This window comes from Lepisma saccharinum, chromosome 7 (assembly GCF_977018435.1).
Source record: "Lepisma saccharinum chromosome 7, izLepSacc3.1, whole genome shotgun sequence".
Taxonomy (NCBI): domain Eukaryota; kingdom Metazoa; phylum Arthropoda; class Insecta; order Zygentoma; family Lepismatidae; genus Lepisma; species Lepisma saccharinum.
Window position 1 is genome coordinate 23,369,747 of NC_139235.1, and position 23,281 is coordinate 23,393,027.

The 23,281-nt window shown below is 36.9% G+C and overlaps 1 protein-coding gene across 14 annotated transcripts in view; it reads right to left on the reverse strand.

The window, feature by feature from the left end:
* The window catches only part of MRP (Multidrug-Resistance like Protein 1), a 212,893-nt gene that overhangs the window by 118,884 nt on the left and 70,728 nt on the right, over positions 1 to 23,281 (reverse strand). For 8 of the 14 annotated variants that reach the window (XM_083125086.1, XM_083125087.1, XM_083125081.1 and 5 more), the window contains 5 exons: positions 21,772 to 21,963; positions 18,803 to 18,977; positions 17,625 to 17,793; positions 14,281 to 14,432; positions 13,647 to 13,784 (listed from right to left, as the gene is read on the reverse strand). In XM_083125086.1, coding sequence (XP_082981212.1) covers positions 13,647 to 13,784; positions 14,281 to 14,432; positions 17,625 to 17,793; positions 18,803 to 18,977; positions 21,772 to 21,963 — 826 coding nt within the window. Of the gene's footprint in view, positions 1 to 1,132; positions 1,280 to 13,646; positions 13,785 to 14,280; positions 14,433 to 17,624; positions 17,794 to 18,802; positions 18,978 to 21,771; positions 21,964 to 23,281 lie in introns of all 14 variants that reach the window. The other 6 variants (XM_083125089.1, XM_083125084.1, XM_083125093.1 and 3 more) reach the window with 1 other exon arrangement.

Genomic DNA, 23,281 nt, shown 5'->3' on the forward strand with positions numbered 1-23,281 from the left:
CATGCTGGAACTGATACCGTGAATCCACTACCCAATGTGCAGTGCCGATATGGTGGCTAATAGCTACACATGGAAAGACAATTAAACTTTACATTTTGCAACTACGAGGTCCATTTCTCTTCTAGTGGCAACACCGTTGACATACGCTTGTCAGCTGTCGCTGGAACGAAAAGAAAATCGGGCCTTGATTAGTCTTGTACTACGGATCGTGTGTAGGTGTTTGGTGCTGAATAGTACTGCTGTGTGGTAGTTAGAAGACATTAAAGTGAAGTATGTGTATAATACCACCCTTCACGCGTGAAGAACAGCGAATATTAATCAAATTTCAGGTTGCCCATGGAAGGAATGCATGGCAAATTCACAAGAGCTTACGCAAGGCATGTGGGCACCACGCTTTATGGTATCGTAACGAAGCCACATGGGCCAAGGCATTTGAAAGTGGTCGTGAATCAGCTGCGAAAGAACATGGTGGTGAGCATCCTCACACGGCAACAGATCCACACCACCTTGATGCACTTCGCAGACTGTTGGAGAATGGTCGGCGTTTGACATGTAATGAATCAGCACATGAACTGAAGGGGTTATCCTTGCACGTAGTGTTCGACAAGGTGTTACAGTGAATGCAGACTATTACGTCACGTTACCTTCATGACCATTTGCATCCTGCTCTTAGGCACAAAAGACCACATCAACATTGTTCAGGGTGGTATTATACACACACTTCACTTATAACTATTCAGCACCAAAAACCTACACACGATCCGTAGTACAAGACTAAACAAGACCCGATCATCTTTTGTCTCAGCAACAACTGACAAGCATACACCAACAGTGTTGCCACTACAAGAAAAATAGCTCTCGTGCATACAGGTGTGAGCAACAGAATACAGTACAGATACATCCACGCAAGCTGGAAGCAAAAGAGAGAGAGAGAGAGAGAGAGAGAGCAAAGACGAAGACAAAACAAACAGTAATAAGGAATTCCGTACCTTAATTCAGAAGAGATTGCAGCATCAACCATGCCTGCCAATAAAAATAACTCAAGGTACTTACAGTTTTGCGGAAGAAAAGACACGCACCTACTGAGGAGAAATATGATTACATGAGCATCGCAACAGCAATGCCACCTTACCTGAACCATGAAGACAATGAGCATGGGGAGCACATTAAGTGGCATGCGTATAATATTGAATAAGGTAAGTGAAACAAAAGCCTTTTCAGCGTCAAGCACATTCTTCTCATCTACCAACACATAAGTTCCAAATGAAACCAGAGACACCTACAGAAAAATCAAAAAACATTCAAAAATGAATACAAGCAAAAAAATATGAAGCCTCTTCTCTTTTTTTTGTACAAAACCTTTTGCTAAGCAAAAATGGCTGAATCTCAAGAGCAAGTATCACCCCAAAAAGTAAGGTGTTAGGTGATTTGGGTAAAATTAAGAGGATTTGAAAGACCTAGAATGATGTAAGGAAGAATTTATTGAAAAATAATGCTGGTACGGAGACAAAAGTATGCAATGTACACTATAAAGGAAATGAAATGTTGCTATTTGCTGGGTAGGTGTTCGTATTACAGGCAACACATTCCTCCAAGCATAGGCACATACTTCAGGGGGACAAGGCACTTTCTGCCCCCACAAATTCACATAAAGGGACAGATATTATATAAATATAAAATAGTGTTTATGCCAACAGTGTCCCCAAAAAATTTATATTAAGTTAGTGCATTTGCCAAGTGCTGAAACTAAACTTTGCACACTACACAATTCAGCATGTCCAAAGTCTGCATGGTGCTTGTATCTGATCTATGCCAGCCATGGAATGTGCAGTGAATACAATACTCTTTAGGAGGATCTCAGACCGAAGTGCAAGGGCCTCTCTAGGCTGTAAAAAGCTTTCACTACACATACTTGACCAATAGACAGAGACTATATGATATTGAGAAAATATCCCAGTCCGAGTTACACTCAAGCGACAATGACATTTGCAGCTTCTTGTGTCCCTCCCGTACAAGGGGTTGTATTTAATTCTGAAGGTTTCTTTTACAAGTGACAAGTGTCTCCTAAGGAAGGGAGTATATATTGTCCTAAAAAGTTACATCAAAAAAGGTTTTTACTAGTGTTGGGCACTATAGCATGATATTTAAAAAATATTGTTCAGGTGATATCAACTAGACGATATATCATCATGATATTTAGCGATGTAGGTGATATATCATCATATTTTGGCAATATATATCATGTCAGCGATATATCATCACAATATTTGGCAATATATATCATGGAAATGATATATCGCCAATATCACGATACAGAAAAAATATATAGTATCATTTGTGACAATATTTTCTTGACTATATACTGCGATACCAAATTTCCGATATAGTCCATCCCGTTTTAACTTGCTTGTTACAACAGTAAGTTACACGCAAAGTTCTACAATGTAAGCAATAGGTACATACAAGAAGAATTCTGAATAAAGAAAACTGCATTGTATACAAGGTATAATAGACAGATATAAAATGTAAGTCCACTATAATCAAGTACTTGACTTAATTCCTGTTGTTCCATATAATCACGTAAGTTAATCGGAAATGGACCTAGAGTTTAAAGTGTGATCTGAAAAATGTGCCTCAACTGGGGATGTATATTTGAAATGATAGTATGGAAGTTGCAGGTCTGTAAAAGTGTAGTCTGCAAGAAGCAAACGCAAATTATGTTTTAAGTTCAACTTCAGCTCAGAAAGGTTGTGGCCCAAACAGCAATAAAATGTGGCATCATTTTGTTTGCATCATATAGTTAAAATGAATATGTTTACTATTGTTGTTTAACAAATATAAGAAACTTATGTGGCCAGGTTATGTGGCAGGAATCAAAAAAAGAAAAATCAAATATAGTCTTGTATGGAAGGAACAAAATACTTTTGGGGGGAATACAAGCTCTTTATATGTATAAAAAATTAATGCTATGGCACATTCATGAAGTTTATATACAAAATAAGCATTAAAAAAACAACAAAAGAACTACAAGAAAAGTTAATTTCATCAAAAAATACATAAAATAAACAAGCAATTTTTTTGTTTCAAACATCTACCCCTCATCCACAAATCACATGCTTGATTGAAATTTACCATATCCACAAAAATCTTGCTGGAAAATGAAAGGACAGACAAAAACAAGGTATCAGTTATAATAAAAACTTATAAACTCTACACAAAGTTTGAAAAACAACTGTTATGAATTTTAGAATTTCAAGGGAACTACTTTTGCTGAACTGAATTCAATTACAACTGAATTCATTGAGCAAAAGGAAAGTATTAATTAAGTTTAAATTATTTTTTAAAATTTAATAAATAATTATTTTTGGTTAATCTGATCCAGTTACTATAGTTAATTTGCAATCAGAAAGGTTAAATGTTATAAAGTAAGCATTAAAAATAAATTGATGCTGTAATGATCATTAGAATTATTAGTATGAAGCTTCTACTCAGCATGTTTCAGCATTCCTACGCTCTCTGTGGGGTGATGAATCGAACTAATATTAGCATTTCTTATTTCTTATTTAAGTTTTGATTATATTTACACTCCCCAATTGGTGGTTGATTTATGAATAGAAGCGTCACATCTTCACTGCCCCTGTTACTTGCAATTAAACCTATAGCTACAGTTTTTGTAATTGCCAAATCACAACCATTGAACAAAATAAATTAAAACTCATCCTCAGATCTAACCTAGTGGGAGCTGGTTACGTCAGGCTACAGAACTGTATTTTGTGCACTCAAAATTGATAATAATTATGCTAAAAAAATGTATTTTGTATTGTAAGGCATTATAAATGTTTTGTTTTAAGCTCTGGCATTTTCTTCCCTTGCATTATGTTAAACATATGTACATGAAAACCCCCTACTCCGTAAACAAGGTAGAATTAGTATGGGGTTAGTTGTAGCAACTTATTTACAATATGTTTTTACCGTAGCTTTGAAATAGGGCTGAACGAATATGAATGACGAGCAATTTAACATTGTTATAACAACTTTGTTATTACACTAAAATCCTCACTTATCCGTGAAATTGTTTTTTAAAGACATTATACAATCCTCACAAAAAGTTTGGAATATTGTTATATTAGGCAATAGATGATAGGCAAGGCCTTGGAATTCAACAACACATGGTATCTGACTGTCTGCTGGATGTACTCATGTTTTCGCTGACATATGAAACCATGCCTATCACCTATTGCTAGGGATGTGAAATTTTCGTTTTAACGATAACACTAAAAATTTGAGGAAAGCAAAATAAAGTGTTTAAAATTTTCGGTGTTTCGAAATTGTGAAATAACGTGAATTATGCCATATTTCAGAATAACAGCGAATGTTGCACTTTAATGCAAAAAATGCCGCGAAATATGCATTATAAACTAGAGATAACACTTCTTATGTTCAAAAAGAACTACCTGAGGTGTTATTTCATCTGTCGTTTCTAGTCTAACTGGTGAAAGTTAGATTCAAGAGAGATAGTCACGCTTCATTTATTGCAGTTTGGCGCAGAAATGACTGACAATGCTTTGACCTCCTCCTGAAATGAAATTTGCTGGGGGGGGGGGGGGGATCTTCCCAGAAAGAAAGTTTCCTAGGAATAGGAAAATTTTCAGGGAGGAGCACCTGTTGCGTTGCAGGGAAGAGGGTTAGGGGGCATGTGTTTGTGTGTGTAAAGAAAATGGTGTTTTGAGGTCGCAGAGAGATATTCTTGGCATTATTAGGGAAATGTGATAACTATGACTGTTTTCAAAGATTTGGGTGATACCATTCAATAGACATTTCATATATATTGGCTGATGAGATTAAATAGTTTTCCAAGTGGAAAAAATTTGGTCATTTCTCACAAAGGTAAGCTTTAATTTTCTTTTTGGTCATTAAAACTAAAATTTGTCTCAATTTTGCAGAACTAAAGCAATGTGAAAATCCTAAGCATAGAAGTAACAGCAAAAATGTATAACACAGATTTTAAATTAATAACACCAAATTTTGCCCTAAACTGTGAAAAATAACACCGAATTGGAGTAAAAAATAACATCGAAATTTATGGGAAAATAAAACTAAAACTTCACGTCCCTACCTATTGCCTAATATAACAATATTACAAACTTTGTGTACCTAATAGAACAATATTACAAACTTTTGTGCCTAATATAAAAATATTCAAAACTTTTTGTGAGCAGTGCATTAATTTCAATAACCACTGTCATCCCAAGAGGATGTTTGCATATAAGTGAGTACTTCATTTCGCGGTGGCTCAGTCGGTAACGCGTCTGACTATCATGCTAAAGGTCCCGGGTTCGATCCCCTGGCCGGTTCAAATCCGGGAACTTTTCTAACGTTGGAAGCGGACCCAGCGCCCACCCAGCATCGAATAACATGGGTACCTGGGGGAAACCCTGGGGGGTAAAGGCAGTCAGGGGCGTGGTGCTGATCACATCACCCCCACTCACGACCGGATCAAGGAAGTGTGGGGCGTTACCCCGCACCCCTATACGCCTTCATGGCGTGGTGCTAAGCACAGGGGAACACTTTACACTATACCTTTACTTCATTTCGGCATAGTAATTTGCTACCATGTTTTTCTTGTACCAAAACATGAAATAATATTGATCATTGGTAAAGTCGTTGCCTTATAATCAAAGGATCCTGGGTTCAATATACACACAGTTGAAACCTTATTTAATGTTCCCAGGTTTTATATTCTCGTGCATTATACATTCGATCTTCATGGTCCCAATACAGAACAATTCTATAATCTTTTCACAGATTTTACATTTTCCTGCATTTTACATTTTTTTCACCTTGTCCTCTGAAAAACATAAAACTGAGTTTCCACTACATATTGCATAGCTTGCATCATCAACATAACATGTTAAACTGAAAGTTTCTCCCTCAAATTTTTCGATAAATACCTATTATATTCATCAGCAATGATTTATCTACACATTCCCAACACCCAATTTATGGTCCTTTCGGCAAAGGGCCCTGGGTTCAATACCAGGTGAAGGGACATAGTGGTCTGGATCACAATTTAAACTGTAGGCCCAGTCCTGATTAGCTTATCAGTGCATAAGGCTGTTTTAAAACAAAACACTCAATCTCATGAACTGGTAGATGCTGTTTGGTTTGCTTTGGATTATTTTACTTCCCTCTTCTGCCACTTTTCACGAAGAGACAATCACAAAAACACCCATGCCCATCCGGGAATTGAACTCAGGACCCCTGACGTCATGGCATGCTGTGATAACTGTTCTGTCATGGAGGTTGGCTAGATGTTGTTTGGTTACCATAATCTTGTGTATCCAGGATATGACACTTGGGAAGTGTGATTATCAACTAGAAACCTAGTCCCACATACATTTAGTTTTTTTCCACACAGTGGAACTTCAATTTTATGTTTTTGAGGGAACTAAGCTGAAAAAACTTAAAATACATGAAAATGTAAAATTGAGGAAAATTTTATAACATTCTCTATGCTAGGACTGTAAAGATTGAATGTATGATGCGGGAAGACGTAAAATCCAGGAACTGAAGATCAGGGTTCCACTATAGTCCTACAAACAGGAGCTGGCATATCATAATACATCCCACATCCCAATGCCACGACAAAATTTAAAATATAGAAAAGGAAAGTTAAAAATGTACTTACGTATGTGAGTATAGTGCTCTTATTGTAGAAGAGCTGCAAGAGAGGAACGTGAATTCACGTTGGATTTGTGACGTAATAAGGGGAAACGAGAAAATTAAGGGGAGGGGAAATATTCGTTGAGAATTGACCTTCATGTGGATAGATAAGCACAGTTGGGTAGGAAAGGCCAAACCTGCAGGTTGCATTGTGATTTATGCAGGTTTTTTAGAATTTTAACTTTTTAAACTTTTTTACCTGTGAATAGGTCTACTGTACAAGTTTTATTAGGGAACGACTTGGTTTTTACGTACTTCTAATAGCAAAAACTTAATATTTTAAATGTACCCTAACCAACCCTTAACCACAATCCTCATATTACATTTTTGACGCAGTACTATGCCAAGTACTTAGTTTTTATACGAACCTGAGGAAAGAGATAGTCAATCTCTGAAACGTCGTTCTACAATAAGAGCACTATACTCACATACGTAAGTACATTTTTAACTTTCCTTTTCTATATTCTGGATTTGTGAGTAACACGCGACAAACCTATAAAATGACAAAATTTAATCTTGAACCCCTTTAAATACAAACTTACGCCCCTCCAGATGGAAAATTCTATTTTAGACTGATTGATTTGGTTTATTTTACTTCACTTTCCTGCCACTTTTGGCTAATCGTGAAGATTAGGATGAGTGATGATATGATGAAGGGACACTCGTGGGGAACACCAATGCCCAGGCTGGGATTCGAACCTAGGACTCCTAGCATTGTAGCACACTGTGCTAACCGCTATACCAAGCAGGTCGACACCAGCCTCTGTGTCAAGCAGTCAGCTAAATGCTCTACGAAGCCAGAGATCCCCAGTTAAACCCTTGGTTAAAGCATAACTGCTATCATAGTATCTGCCCCATCATCAATTCATCCTCATCACCATGTCTGACCCAACATGAAGATAATCCAATGTAAAATACAGATATAAAAAAAAGGACCATTAAGCCTTCCAATGACACGGTTTGGGCTTAAGGTGGGAGGGACTGACCGCAAGTTATTTGGACTGTGGAGTGTAATGAAGTACGAGCAAGTAAATCTGAACGGGTATTTTCAAAATTCTGATATCAACAGATACAGATGTGCCAGTAACAGTTCAGCCCTATTTTGAAAACTTTTGGTTACGTAAGTTAAATCTGCATACTGTAGATGTTACTTTTTATCTCAGGCACATGCACAGAAAACATCCAGAAAACTATTAATGCAGAACAGCACATGCATGCGATTAGATTATCAGTATCAAGGCAGTTAAGGATACATTCCCACATGGCATATCTTCATTAAAGGTAACATTATGATTTTAAACAAACCTTTAGCTTACAGGCAGTTTTAAAAAGAAGCACTTACGGTAATGATTAAATATACATGCTTGGGGAATAACAACACACCTTTTGATGAAACATCTAAAAATGAAGATTTATATCCATTTGAATGGAAAAGAAATGGACAAAAATGTCACTGAGCCTCTGTTGGTACAATCAGAGGTGTTGCAGCAATGATTCTTTGAAAAAAAATCCAATTTAGAAGAAACTCACTAATCTACATTTTAAAAAATCCACAACTTTAAAATAGGTAACTCCTACAGTGATTGTCAACAGTGATGGTAACTGGTCTTCTTATAAATTCCCTTCTCCACAACAAAAATTCCTTTCTTACGCTAACTGCATATAATTTTCACTGGAATATATATACAAATGAATTATACTTGAACTACTATTTCAAAATGCCTGTACAGAAAAGTAAGAAAACTCAACAAAGAATAGAATTCCAAGTCCTACTTTGCACTCATCCATAGATGAGTGTTACAAGAATTTCTATTCTCCAGAATTATTATTGTTATTTTTTCGGCCAACGGGATTTTGTATTCAGAAAGACAAAAGAAACTGAAATAAATTCCCTTTTCCAAAATGCCTATGTGGTGCTCATGTCATTTTCCCCCAGAATTTCATGAACTTTTGACAAGTTTTCCCTTTTTTCCCCTTCATCACTTCAAATAGCTTCAAAATTTCCCTGCAATGAGGGGAATTTCTCTCCAATGAATATAACTGATACACACATTTTTCTTTATTGTTGAAAAAGTTGCCCATGCCTACATATAACAGAGAGGATAGGCATGATTTTGCCCCATTAAAGTATCAAAAATAAACTATGAACTTGATGCAAATTCTACACAATACTTGGAAGTGGAGTTTAACATTTGTAATTTCGTAATTTAGAACAGATGAAACAAAGAACATTTTCAAAGACAAATTGCCAAGATGAGCATAAAGGCATTGTAAAGAAGTGTTACCAACTAATCATAAATACTTACATATGCAAGGTAAGGGATCTTGTACACTTCACTCCCAAATTTAGTTTCTGATTAATAACATTCAACAAACCAACAAAACTACAGACACAACACTAATATATTTGAAAAATACAATACTTTACAGGGAATAATACTATTCCCAATTTTTAACCTTTATATTTATGTATAATAGCAAGAATGGAATTCATAACACATTTAAAGTATCATTCACAATGATGAGGGTCAGTCATGAAGTTGGTTGCATTCACTCGTAACTTTCTATCTAAATGCCTCACATGCCAGACACCTTTTAATACCTGTTTTTACACTTCCTGATGAAGATTCTGAACAATGATCTCATTTCACAGTTGCAGCCAAGTTTTTACTTGAAAGGATCAACTGCGATGTGTTCAAATTGTAAGTCTGTGTAGTGATTCAGTGGGTAAAAATGTATAAACCCCACTGAAATTCATTGCCAATTGTGTGAAGTGTAAAAACACTGATAAAGCAATTGCAAATAGTGACTGCACTTTGCGAAAGGGCATGCATGGGAGGAGGTGTGGCAACACTCTCCCTACAGTCCTAACCTTTCATCTTCTGTTGATTTCCAAGTCCAAAATGTGATATGAGAATGGTTAACATTGACAAGAATTTTTCAAAGGCACAGCAAAACTTGTGCAACGCTATATAATTACAAAATATATATAACACTAGCCCCAAATGTACCCCACGTTTGTTTCAAGCTAATGCAACCAACTTTTTGGCAATGCCTCTGCTACATTAATTACAGCTAATAATATGTTACATTTTTTTCCCAAAATAAAAGGCTGAGACATTACTGTCACTATATCGGTAATGAACCATGGCCCATACTTCGGAAGAGCACAGTTTCACAGTTATGAAAAATTCCTACTAATTGCAAATTGCAGAATTTATCATTAATTCCACACCAAAATGACAAATTAATTACAGCCATTTTAAAGCCTGACTTGTTATTTCATCTGTTAATCATCTGTTAATATATGAATATTTTAAGGCAAAACTCTGACAGATTGATATGATGAAGTTGTAACATAAATTAGGGCTGAGCCAATACCGTTACAAATGGTATTGGTATTGAAAAGTATTGATTCAAATTTTATCACCAATACAGGACGATATTGTCCCCGAGTTCGAGAATCTCTGAGGGTCTGCAAAAATGCCACACAACACTTTCCTGGATTCTAAATAAATACCCACGAAATTATGCAAAATACATAATTTACATTATTCTGGCAACAGCATTGCAGATTGAATAATTTTCTTATGTGAAATTATGAATATTTTAAAGCAAAATTCTTAGTAAATCAATACACACACATACTTATGGTAAAAAGAAGATCAAGATATTGGTGTTAAAATGGTGAATAATTTGATATAAAAACTACACTTATTATACAAAATTAACATTTCACTTTTAATATGATATTTATATAGTTATCCGAGTATTAAGTTTATTCCCATGTAAAGGAGTCCATTTTGTGCTTCTCAAATATTTACGGCAGAATTACACCTTTCAAAAACAAAAATTAACACTACAACGTGTTATTTCATATTTTGTGTTTTTGTCAAAAATGAAATATGCATGGCATGCCCCTATAAATCAAGAATTGGCACCGGTATAAGTGGGTATCAGACCAACCCTAATTAGGATGTTACAGTATTGTATCATTACTGGCAGAAAACAGTACAGCCTCAGCCTCACTTCAAATGCAACTGCTACTTCAAATAAAATAAAATAACATACACATAACATGCATCCTATATTTAATAAAATTTTAAATATTTCTCAATCCTGTAAAGAACAAATAATTACACAAGTTCAGGTTAATGATTTCAAACTGTAATAAATATGTTGTAAATTAATTACTGAATTATAATTTTGATATTCTGAAGTACATATTAAATTTCACTAATCAGAAATTGGTAACATATAAAATAACACACATCTATAATATCTTATTCTACTTTGGAAAGCTTATAGTTCAGAAATTATTTTTACTTATGAAGTAGGGATGGGCTGATTAACTGATTATCTCTCTACATTGATACCGATCCAATATTTGTAACACAAGTAGGCCAATGAGTCCCGCACAATGACCATGGGGAGAGGAGAGAGGGACAATTTCCCCAGGTCTTTCTTGGTGGGGCAGCTTCCGATCACTGTTGCCAACTTCACTCTTTTGGAGCCACATCTGGCTGATTCGTGCACTCGTTTGGCTGTGAACTGTGGCACCCGCCCTCTGCCCCAATATGCCGCCACCACTGGCTCCGGCCCATAGAGACCCCAACTTTTGTCATGATTATACATTTTGCACGTGACGTGATATTCATATATAAGCTGCATAACCCATCCCCTCTTACCTCCCCAGATATTTTTATATATTGCGCTGTGCATTAGGTGAAGATGACAATATTGTTATTTGGGAGTCCTTTATTTTCGATTTTATATGAGCATCATTGGATTATTGAGATGGGTGATGCTGCCAATCTAGGCGGTGAAAACCAACAATAAATTGCCATCACTTTAAAGCTAACGATAATAGCAGCACCTCCACCCCTCTGACACCTAAAATTACCCTATGCAGCCTTCGTTAATCTAGCTCCATGAAAGTCATCTTTAGCTCTTTTATGCACACCAGGTTTGGCAACACTGCCAGGATGGCTGTAGGAGGCAAGGAGAAATGCATTAGGTTTATGGGACCATTATTTTATTCGTTCTCTCGGGAATATCAAACATCCAATGTCGTCAAAAAGTACATGGACGTAAAAGGACGCATTGAACTATGTCATAGTAGAAGGAGAAGTCGAAACTCCCATTTGATCAGCAGTAATTTGAAGTTGAAGTTGATTTCCCATAATAAATACTTCTAATCATATATTTCAAACATCGTGTCTAGCTTACTAATCAACTTGAACAGTTTCCACTTGAAAGATGGAGAGAAATTCATATTCTCTTGCATCCTAAACCCTTTTTTATATAGCAGTGCCCAATATGACGATATTGAAATAAATGCACAACTGGTGCGTAATTGTCCCTCTTCGCCTTAAGGAGCAAGCTTTGGGCTCTGGTTATGGAACTCGTGCAGGTTCGAGTCTCCTGGGGGAAGCGTAACAACTTTTACTGAGATTTCAGCTATTGTTTGGGACTGTTGGCCACCCACCATCGTGAGGAAATTGGGGAGCTATGAATGAGTAGTGCAACCCGGTCATAGAAAAGCTACAACAATAATGACTGGAGGTTCGTCGTCTGAACACACACATCATCTGGTAACTGTTCATTTTGCCTTTTTAAATAAGGATGCACTTATTTTTTAAACTTAAATTTAATGGTGGGAGTGAGCCCAGCAGTTGGTAGGTAGACCTGGGCCCTCACGGGCTGTTACACCATGGGTAATTATTTTAAGTAGGTAACTGAATGTACACTTCTGTGACCTTATTTTCATTGTACAAGGAATATCCAAAAACTAAAAGTTCTATTGCCACTGCAAATCATCAAGATGGTGCATGTGCATGCAGAATTTGTTGATGCAATTTGCAGATATTTGAACAGTATTTACACAATGTGAAATAATGTTAAACAAAACCTAGAATCCTGTTACATGGGAAATGCAGCTTTAATCAGTTTCTTGACCACAAGGAACATGTAACCGGTGGAAATTTATCGTTAACAATTAACGTAGGAGTCTATTGTGACCTGCTTAAAAAATTGCAATCCTGAAGAAGCAGGGTGGTATGCTTAGCTGGAGCGTTGTGATTATTTATGACAATGTCAACGGACACACTGCCAAGACAATGGAAAATCTCATCACGGCATTTTGCTGGGAACAACTCTATCATCCCACTACAGTCCACTTAGTACCAACTGATTTCCATGTGTTCCTGCATCTGTATCCTTACTCAGTGCAGTACAGACAATTGTGAAGAATGAAGTTTCTTATCCAAGTTAAACGAGGTTACATATACACTAATTAAGGTAATGTTCACAGAATATGTCATTTCATATCACATGGGATAAAAATAATAATAATAAAGTAATACAAATTCTGCATCAGTTAGAGGTCTGCACGGGCCTAAATTGTAAGGCCCGAGTCCGGCCCGGCCCGAGGAAGAGAAACCTGAACCCGACCCGAGTCCGATAATAAGTAAACATGAGCCCGGCCCGAGCCCGAAAACATAATTAAAATTACTTTCCAATTCAGCATTTGAAAAAAAAAATGGGCACTGATGTACTTCGTTAACTAGCTGTTATAAAAAAATGTATTCTCATTCTCGAAGTAAACCATAATTTCAATAATTGAAAATTATTTTTCGATGACAATATTCGCTAACAAAATAGCCACGAGGCCCGGGCCCGACCCGAGCCCGAGAAGTTCTGGTTATTTATGGCCCGAGTCCGGCCCGCGGGCCGGGCCGGGCCTAGGCCCGAGGGCCTGGCCCGAGCCCGTGCAGACCTCTAGCATCAGTCCATCCCTACTAGAAACAATTACAAGTTCTGATATGTTTATTTTTCTTTCTTCACTTTTATAATAGACTGTTTACCTTTATAGAATTTTACAGTAAAAAACGACCAAGAGAAGGGGAGTGAAAAACACTTACCAGGAACGGAGCACATGCCCATATGAAAGACGTCCCTGCGTTGAGGTAAGCAGCCTGCTTCAACACATGAACTTCCTTGTTTCGGATTTTAAGAACTTGTTCCTCAAACGAAGGCTCCCACGCGTACAGTTTCAGAACCTGGAAACAAATGGAAACTTTATGATGGCTTACGGCTTAAGTTACCTACGTGAAGTTTTGTGAATGAAAGCAGTGAGTGTTCGAAATAAATCGGAAAAACTAACCAATTGTGCAATGTGGAAACAGGGAAGTCATGTAGGAAACAGAAACTTCATTTTAGGAAAATTAGGAAAATTTTAATAATTTGTTCTTCTAAGACCATGAAGATTAAATGTATTATTTGGGAAAATGTAAACCAGAGGAAGTAAAATTAGGGTTCTGCTGTACTTGGAACGAATAGCATACACAGTGAAATTTGGGGGTGAAGGCTGAGATCCGCTTGGTAGCCTAGTGGTGGAACAAAGAATGCCAAAAACCCAGGTTCAATCAGTTTTTAATGCAAAAAAATTTTCGCCAACTTTTCAGCAAGTTAACATTTTAATTATGCTGATGGCAACAAGGTGTCTCATACGGGTTATGTTTGTATTTAAGATTTAGTAAAGATTTCACTACTTACTTTAATTCCACTGAGAATCTCGTTCATAAGTTTAACTCTTTCATCCTTGTTCTTCATCTGCTTTATCTGTAAAGTCTTTACTTTGTTGGCAATAACTCCGTTCACAGGAATGAGGATAATCATCACAGCTAGACCTGCCAGGACTGATGGACCTGAAACGAAGAATATAATATAATATATTACTGACCTATTACTAGACAACTATGATTGTGACAAATACAAAATTTCATTAAACAATTGGATTTGATTTTGGGTTTAAATTCAGTACATAAAATGACATTTGGGTGTAATGATGAATTGAGAGGTTTGATCAAAATGAAAAAAAAAAAATGTCAATGTGGCCAATGCATGTTACTTTGCTGGTAGACCACTTCAAATAGAAAATTACAATGTTTTACTTTGCTGGTAGACCACTTCAAATAGAAAATTACAATGTTTTCACACCCGGTGGAAAAATACACACATCAGGGCAGATAAAGAATATGGAAAAGAAGCAGTAAACATCACACAAAATAAAAACATTTCAAAGTTTGGTTGCATGCTCACAAAAGAAGAAAAGGTGGTTCATGATGGGTGCAGTAAACGCTGTTTAATATTGTAAAGGTGATGTTCCGTATTCTCACTGTGCAAATGTAATTGGTTTTTCTGAATAATTAAGAAGGGCCACTGCCTTCGTTAATAAAGGTGCAGAGATGATAGTGTGTCACTGCTTTGTTTCTTCCCGTGTGGCAGTAGCTCCAAGTTTTCCAATCTGACAGTGCTGGTGAGTGTTTTTTAGCTTGAGTCAACTGCTGTGCTTTCTGCACTAAACTAAGAAAATGGACAAGCACCCATACTTCACAAAATCCCATGCAGCAAGAACAAATGTGGACCTTCTGTACAACCTATCACGTGCACAAGGAATGCAAACCATGCTGAACTAAGATGCATAACGCAGCAGACAACCCAACCTGCCAATCACAACTACAAGATGGGAGAAATTGGAACTACCAGCACACATGAACATCTTCATCCCAGATATCGCAACTTTTGTTAATGAAGGCAGTGGTCCTTTGAAATTAATAATTAGATTTGCAATGCGGAAATGTAGAACATTTGCTATAGAAAGAAAAGATTGCTCTGTACTGCAGAGTAACCAGATGGTAGAATTATCTAAACACTTGTTTCTTTCCATTTTGCAATGAAGATCACATCCTCCACGTATCTCTTGAACAGTATCACCTCATTTTTTAAGGTTTCAATTGCTCCCTTCTCTATCTAATGTATATACAGTCGTTCCCCATACCTAATCCTTCCTTCTGTTTAAATACATCTCCTCCAAAACAAAACACACTGTGACTTATGCGCACATCTGCCCATGTTACTATGTTCCATACTGTTAATTCTTCCACCTTTGCTTCACATACCATTTTCTGAGGGAATCCAAAGCAATTTCTTTTGGAACACTGGGGTGCAATTCTTTTGTCAAAACTTACTAGGTCATAATTTTCATTACATTCTATTGTTTTCAAAATATTGGTTACTTCTTCGGAATTCTCTATTGCAAATTCTGTTTTCTTTCTGAGGTTTGTTATTGTTCTCGCACACTTTTTGGCTAATTTGTATGCTGGATGGTTGTACATTGGAATATTCTCTTTGTGTGTTTTTGGAAGTCCAAAAGCTACTGGAATGGCCACTTTTTCTATTTTTATTTTCTCTTTCTCTTCCTCATTAATTATCCAATTGGTACTCACCTTATTGTAGCATTTAGTGGGTTAATATCAAGATGATAACTGCAGACATTAGACAAAAAGGTACTTTTACAAGTGAGTGAGGGAGTTGGTGTTTTAAGTCCACTTTATGCACTGTAAGACTAATCGGAACTGGACCTTGTGGTGAATTGGGACTCGTTTATCCCATTTCACCACATTCTTCGGCCCACCCTGTATAAGAGGAATTAGACCCGATGCTTAGGATTGTTAGTTCGCCGAGAAATTTCGTCTGTTTCCCAGAAGCTCGCATGGGATCGACGATACTGCCACCTGGCGAGTTTCTCGGGGCAAAGGGTTCCTTGTTAAGCGAGTCAGGAGTTCTCTCCCAGCTGCGACCGTGACAACATCAACTACAGTAACGGTGCTTGACGAAGTGATAGCTGCCCGAGGCAAGGTGGGCGTGACTCAGCCATTCTATTCCCGTACACCTGGGATGTCGACAAGAACGTGGAAGCGTTAAGTATTTTACCTAAAGGGTTTAATTTACCGCATTACTTTAATTGATAAATGTTGAATCAGTTCCCACCCTTTTCCCCCCTTTTTGTCAAACTCTAGATAACATCGCGGGTTAAATTGCAATTAATTTTATTGCCGGGGTTAATTCCTGAAAATACGAGAGTAGTTAAGAGAAGGAATGTACATGTAGGGTATAGTTTTTTGGAGAGGATATAAGTGTTTGTAAGAGAAAGTGGAACCTAGAAAAAATGTAAAAAGAATAATCGACGTTGATAGTTGTAGTAAATATTTTGTGAAATCTGTCAAGGGGGTAATTGTTAACAGATTCTTGTTTGAAGGGGCTTATTTATACAGAACACGTTGTTACATATTGTTATTGTAAGGAATCAAAAACTGCACTTGTTAAAGAAATAAAAAGTATATTGAGAAAATAACACAATCTTACTTGTTCAGGTAATGAAGGAGGACGCAGGGTGCCGTTTAGGATAAGTGGACCTTTTTCCTGTATAATTTCTTGGGTAGCAGGTATTTTTTTTGGACGGGCCAAAAAAGCAGTTGTATATTTTCAGAGTCATATACACGTTAGTCTCGTGGGGAGTAGGACTTGACGAGCCCACAACAAAACTCCCGACCAGCTGGCGGTACATGCGAGAAGGAATTTGAGTGATGCACTATTTAATACTTTGAATACATATATATTTTGGGGGTATGTCTTTTTCTATTACATGGAGATATCCAAGGGAACGCACGTACTTCCAAAATAATAAAAAAAGAATGGGTTGTGATGGATTGCCAAGAACAAGAACGAATTGGAACAAGACGTCACAAACTACAGTTTAAAGTGGGATCCGAACCACTATGTGCCTCCACTGGGTATCGAACCCAGGACCATACTTTTACAAGTTTTTCACTGTTTGTTGTATGGTAGGTGGGGGAAGAAGAGAGGGAGAGAAAGAAAGAATGATGATATAGATGAAGGCCAATTCTTGAAACAAGAACATTTAACGGCAAAAACATTTAACATTTTGGTCTGCGAGAATAAAAGCTGATAATAATTCCATCGCGTTTACAACCAATCAATTGCTACTTGCAGAGAATCATAGTAACACTGGAGGAAAAGACACATCATAGACATACCTAATGTTTGCCAGAGGAAGTACAATGCTAGTCCTATCTGCAGTGGTGCAGACCATATCATGTTCAGGTACGCAGTTAAATCCATGAACCTCTGAGCATCGACAGACATCAAGTTCACTATTTCACCAACCGTGGTCTCCCTTCGGGCAGCGTTGGACATTCTCAGTGACTGTGAATTAGGAAGGCATATAGCTGTAGAAAAAAATACTGAATATCTAAACTGAGCTAACATTGCTATTAATTAGGGGCATGCAGATTTAGTTTTTGACGAAAACACGAAATATGAAATAACACATTGTAATGTTAATTTTTCATGTTCCTGAAAGGTGTGAGGTGCATTTTCCTACCCTGTTTTGTCACGAAATGATGCGGAATGAACTGCAAAATGCAAAATACTCCTAAACACGAAATTTAGAGGTTATTTACCAACGCAACACTTTCTGAAGTTTGAATTATCATTTTATGATTTTTGATCTCAAAATATGTCCAGTTTTTGAACCAAAATCTTAATATTTTATTCTCCATAAATATGTGGCCCTACTTGAAACTAATATTTAAAAATATTCCCTTGAAACCATTTCATAGCAATTTACAACAGTTTTGCTTTAAAACATTTACAATTTCACATGAGATTTAATCACAAAATCGATTGTACTATGTTGTTGATTATGATTAGGCATTTTGCATAATTTCAATGATATTTAGACAAAGAGAAGTGTTACATGCAAACGCAGACACTGGAAAATCATTGGCCAGTATTGAAGATTAAATTACAACCAATGCCTTCCAACACTGATTCAGCAGTATCGGTATCGGCTCGGCTCGAATAAAAATGATAATGAGTAAAAGGAAGGACATGAAGAAAATCAATGTACAATGATTACATGTGTACATGTGTATCACGATTCTGTACCTAAAGAGCTTATAAAGAGGGGAAAAATGTATAATACATGAACATTTTATAACATATTTTACTTTACTGGAACCAGAAGTGGAAAAAAAGCAAAAATCAGTGTTTCACTGTACCGCAGTTAAGTAAATTTCCACAAAAAGGCATTTTCAAATATTTGATGACTCGCAAATTAAGTTACACACCAGTTACACTTTTTCTTGTTACGAAAACCAAGGCATCAAATATTTGTCACTTTACAAAGATTAGTGAAAAAACAGAGACTTACTTTTCGATAAATGGCAGATATGAGCGCTGTTCGAACTCGCAGACCAACCAAGAACATTCTATTGAAATACTGGGATAAGACTAGTGTCTGAATTGTTGCAGTGAGGATCATTAACACAGCATACAAATAACCTTTCCACAATGATTCCTTTCCTTCAACAAATGCTATCAACAACCTGAAACAGAGAAAAACACACATCCATTAGACAACTAACTAGTACTATATACGTACTGCGGCTGAGCTGACAGATGGATCAGCTCAATTAATCACAGATAATGGCTGATACTTTTCAGAGTTCAGGATATCTTGTGAACTCCATAGAAATGGCACATATCCTGGAAACTATGCAAAATGCATATTTTTATTAATTTGGCAACATCATCAAGAGACAAAAAGGATGTTGTGAATAAATAAGCATGTGAAATTATGAATCTCTTAAAGCAAGTGTGTAGCACAATGGCAGTATAGTTCTAATTATATTTATAGATTCAGAAATATTTTGTATACTTTCAACTGTTTGAATTTCACAGTACAGGCATCAATATTGGTGAGAATCGGTATTGGGTAGAACTGATGTTGGCTCAGCATAATATATCGCAAAGAAATGTGGTCGTCCTACCTGCGGCGGCTGGAGCACTGGTGCCAGGTATAGCTCTTTCGTGCACTCGTTTGGCTGTGAACTGGAGTGCACATCATCCTGTTCCACTATGGTGCCATCACTGGCTCCAGCTTACACAGACAACTCTCACCGCGTATACATTTTGCACGTGATATTGTAATATTTGCTGCATCGTCCCACACCCTCTAACCTCCCCAGCTACCTCTCTTTATAGCACCTTGGCTGACATGAAGAGGGTGTAATATTCTTATCTGGGAATACTATACTTTCGATTTCAAACGACCATTGGCGGATTATTGAGGTGGGTGATGCTGCCGGATCTAGATGGTGAAAACTAAGAATAAATTACCATCACTTTAAAGCTAACAGTATTAACAGCAACCTCCTCCACACCCACACCCCCACCCCCACTCTTTTGACACCTAAAATTACCCTAGGAGGCCATTTATCCAGTTTCGTAAATCTAGCTCCTTGAAAGTTTTTACTCCGTTTAGGGTGAAATTCAGCTCTTTCATGCGCATCAGGTTTGGCAACACTGTCAGGATGGCCGTAGAAGGCAAGGAGAAATGCATTGCGCCTATGGAAGTATTATTTTATTTGTTCTCTTGGGAATATCAACCTTCCGATGGTATAGAAAAAGATATCAATGGAAAAAGGACAGAGTGAAGTAGTAATTGACAGGTGGAAAAGTCGTTTTGATTCCATTTGATTAGCCATACCTTGAAGTTGAAGTTGATTCCCTATAAGGAATACAAGTGTTTCTGATAATTCTTATTCATCATGTTTTTCAAACATCGTATCTAGCTTAATAATCAACTTCAAAAAATGCTTTCACTTGCAACATGTGGATAAATTCTTACTCTATTCAACACCGGCTTTTTTTCTCAGTGGTATTGCCCATTTGAACGATATTGAAATAAATGCACAACTGGTGCGAAATTGTCACTCTTCCCCTTAAATACAGACAATAGTAACTCACTGAAAAGTTGGTAGTATGGCAATCATGAGCATTTTGTGTATGGTGGCAGCTAGTCACCAAAATCAATAGGCAAATAAAAATTTGGGCTGAGCCAATACTGATGTCGATGTATCTGTATTTGCCGATACCAGATTATACTTTTTCAGCATTTTGGTCTTTTGTAGATCACACAAAATGTGACCCACACTTTCATGGAGTATAATTATTAGAGACACACACATTTTGTTTAGATGAGAACATGAAATGTGAAATAACATGTTCTAATGTTAATTTTTCATGCTTCTGAAAGGTGTCAGGCGCATTTTTCTTACCCTGTTTTGTCACTAAATAAACTGCAAAATGCGAAATAGACTCAAACACAAAATTTGTGTTTGACGCGACACTTTTTGAAGTTTGAATTATACTGAGTGTTATGCAATTCACAGAAAATTGATTAATTCTGCTGTAAATATTTGAGAAGCAAAAATTGACCCCTTTATACAGGAATAAACTTAACACTCTGGTAATTACATAAATGTGCTATTAGAAGGGATATGTTTATTTTGTGTAAAAAGTGCAGTCCTTAAATCAAATTCAGGATTATATTCACAATTTTAAAACCAAAATATCATCTTATATTCTGTTTTTGATCAGATTTTTCACCGCCTTAACACCGAAATTTTATTTTATTTACCACTTTTGAAACTGAAATTGACTGTTTTTGTACTGAAATGTAAAAAAAGTAAAGGAAAAAAGTGCTCCCCTGCACTATGCACTGGGGGTGTGGGGTTAAGGCCCCACAATTTCTTGATCATGGCCGAAGGAGGGGGTGATGTGATCAGCACCATGCCCCTTGCCACCTTTACCCCCAGTTTCATCCAGGTACCCACTTTATACGACACTGGGTGGGTGCAGGAGCCGCTTGAACAGGTGGAAAAAATGCCTGTTCTCCCCTGCCGGGGATCAAACCCAGGCCTCTTACATGGTAGTCAGATGCCCTAATGATTGAGCTACCACGGCTCCTAGCTCCTAACTGAAATATATTAACTAAAAATATGTGCCTCTAATAATTATCCTGGAAATTATGTTTTCTTTCTTGAAGACAGGGCTTTTTGCGGAGGTAAAGTTTGTACATTGTATCTCCCAAAAATTAGTGTTCAAGAACGAAGAGGAACTGGCATTGCAAAAAAATTGTCCCTGTCATTATCCAGTAGTTTTCTGGTTTCCTCAGGATGCTGGCTCAACAACAAAATTTGGAGCTCCCATTGGGGACTGAACCCTGCACTGCCCACACCAAATGCCCACATGCTAACCATTCAACGACCTGGGAGCTCTAGGTTGAAATAAGGCACCGTCAAATAAACATCAAAGATTGCCTGAAACATAACTTACTTTAAAATCTGAGGACTGGCAAATGTCAAAACATCCTGCACCAACTTCAACAACGATCCAAAGACGAAAGTTGGACCAAAGGCCTTGCAGATGGCTGGAAGGATGGAGGCCTGGTACTTCTTCCTCTGCTTTCCCCCTGCAAAGTCCACACTCCCTGATGTCTTGCTGAAGGATGCTTTCGTACTCGCCACACTGGAAGGTAAAGAAAACTTTGTTACATCACACACAATGTTAAATGTTAAAAATGTTCACCATTCAGTGAAAGCATAAGAGTAAATCACCCAATTCATAATAAGATGGAGCTCTAATAATAATAATAATAAAAATCATGCACATGGTTAGAAAAAGCAGGGTCCAATCTTGTATTAATTAATAAATTAATGTTTTAAGATCACATTTCATAAGCTTTCTTAGCTTATTTGAAAAAAAAGAAGCTGGGAAAAGGGGGCTGGCAACTGATTTATTTTTAGTTTTGTATATCCCTGATCATGCATAATTTCCAGCATTCTCTGTTGGGAGCTGACCTGATACAGGCACACTTTAGATAATGCAATTGGTAACATTGACAAGATATCTGTAAGATGTAGAATAGGGATGTGCCGAAGCCGAGAATCGGCAGAAATTGACATATCGGCATTGGCAAAAATCCGATATTTAAACCAGTACAGATAATGGTAGAGTTTTACCTTCTAATAAGTTTTATATTTTAGTTTTGTAAGATTTATTGAAAATTAGTTTATGATTCTTCATCATTGTAGAGTTTTTGTAATAAAATTATTGCAAACTCTCTTTCAGAGGAACAACCTAACTCAAAATCAGAAATATGCTGGATATGCTGTTGTGTTGAAAATTCAAAAATTGTATTCAAACCTGAAGCAAGTGCTAAGAAAATACTTGGGCATACCTGCTGCATCAGTGTTCAGTGAATAAGAGTTCAGTGTTGCTGAACAGATTTGCGATAAGAGAAGAAGTATATTACTTCCAATCCAAAACTCGTGTTTCTGAAGTTCAATCTGGCAGCAGTAAATTTCCAACATTAAGAAGAGGAATTCATTTCGCATTTCAAAGAACTGCTTGTGTACTAATGTTAAATCTCTTGAGAATCTGTGTTCTTCTTAAAGGTTCACATAACCACATACATTATGATATGCAATAGAAATGTACATAGCAATTTTTTTTTTTTGTCATGCTGAAAATAACATGCCATTTCCATTTAATTATCTTATGTATCGGAATCGGTTAAATATCGGCTTCGGTTGCAAAAATTATCAGTGAGTACATCGGCATTGGTAAATTTTCAGCTTCGTCACATTCCTAGTAAAATATATCAGCCAGACTATAATGCAGAACTCTACCAGTATACTACTTGTTCATGGAGAGTATGCAGAAAGAACCCTCAAGAATAGGGGAAGCGAAAGAAGTACTATTGGTGCGGTGCCATGCTTTAGAACACAGTCAAAACTAATAGTTGTGATTTTGATCTTGTACATTTACAGTGAAAACCCGATTT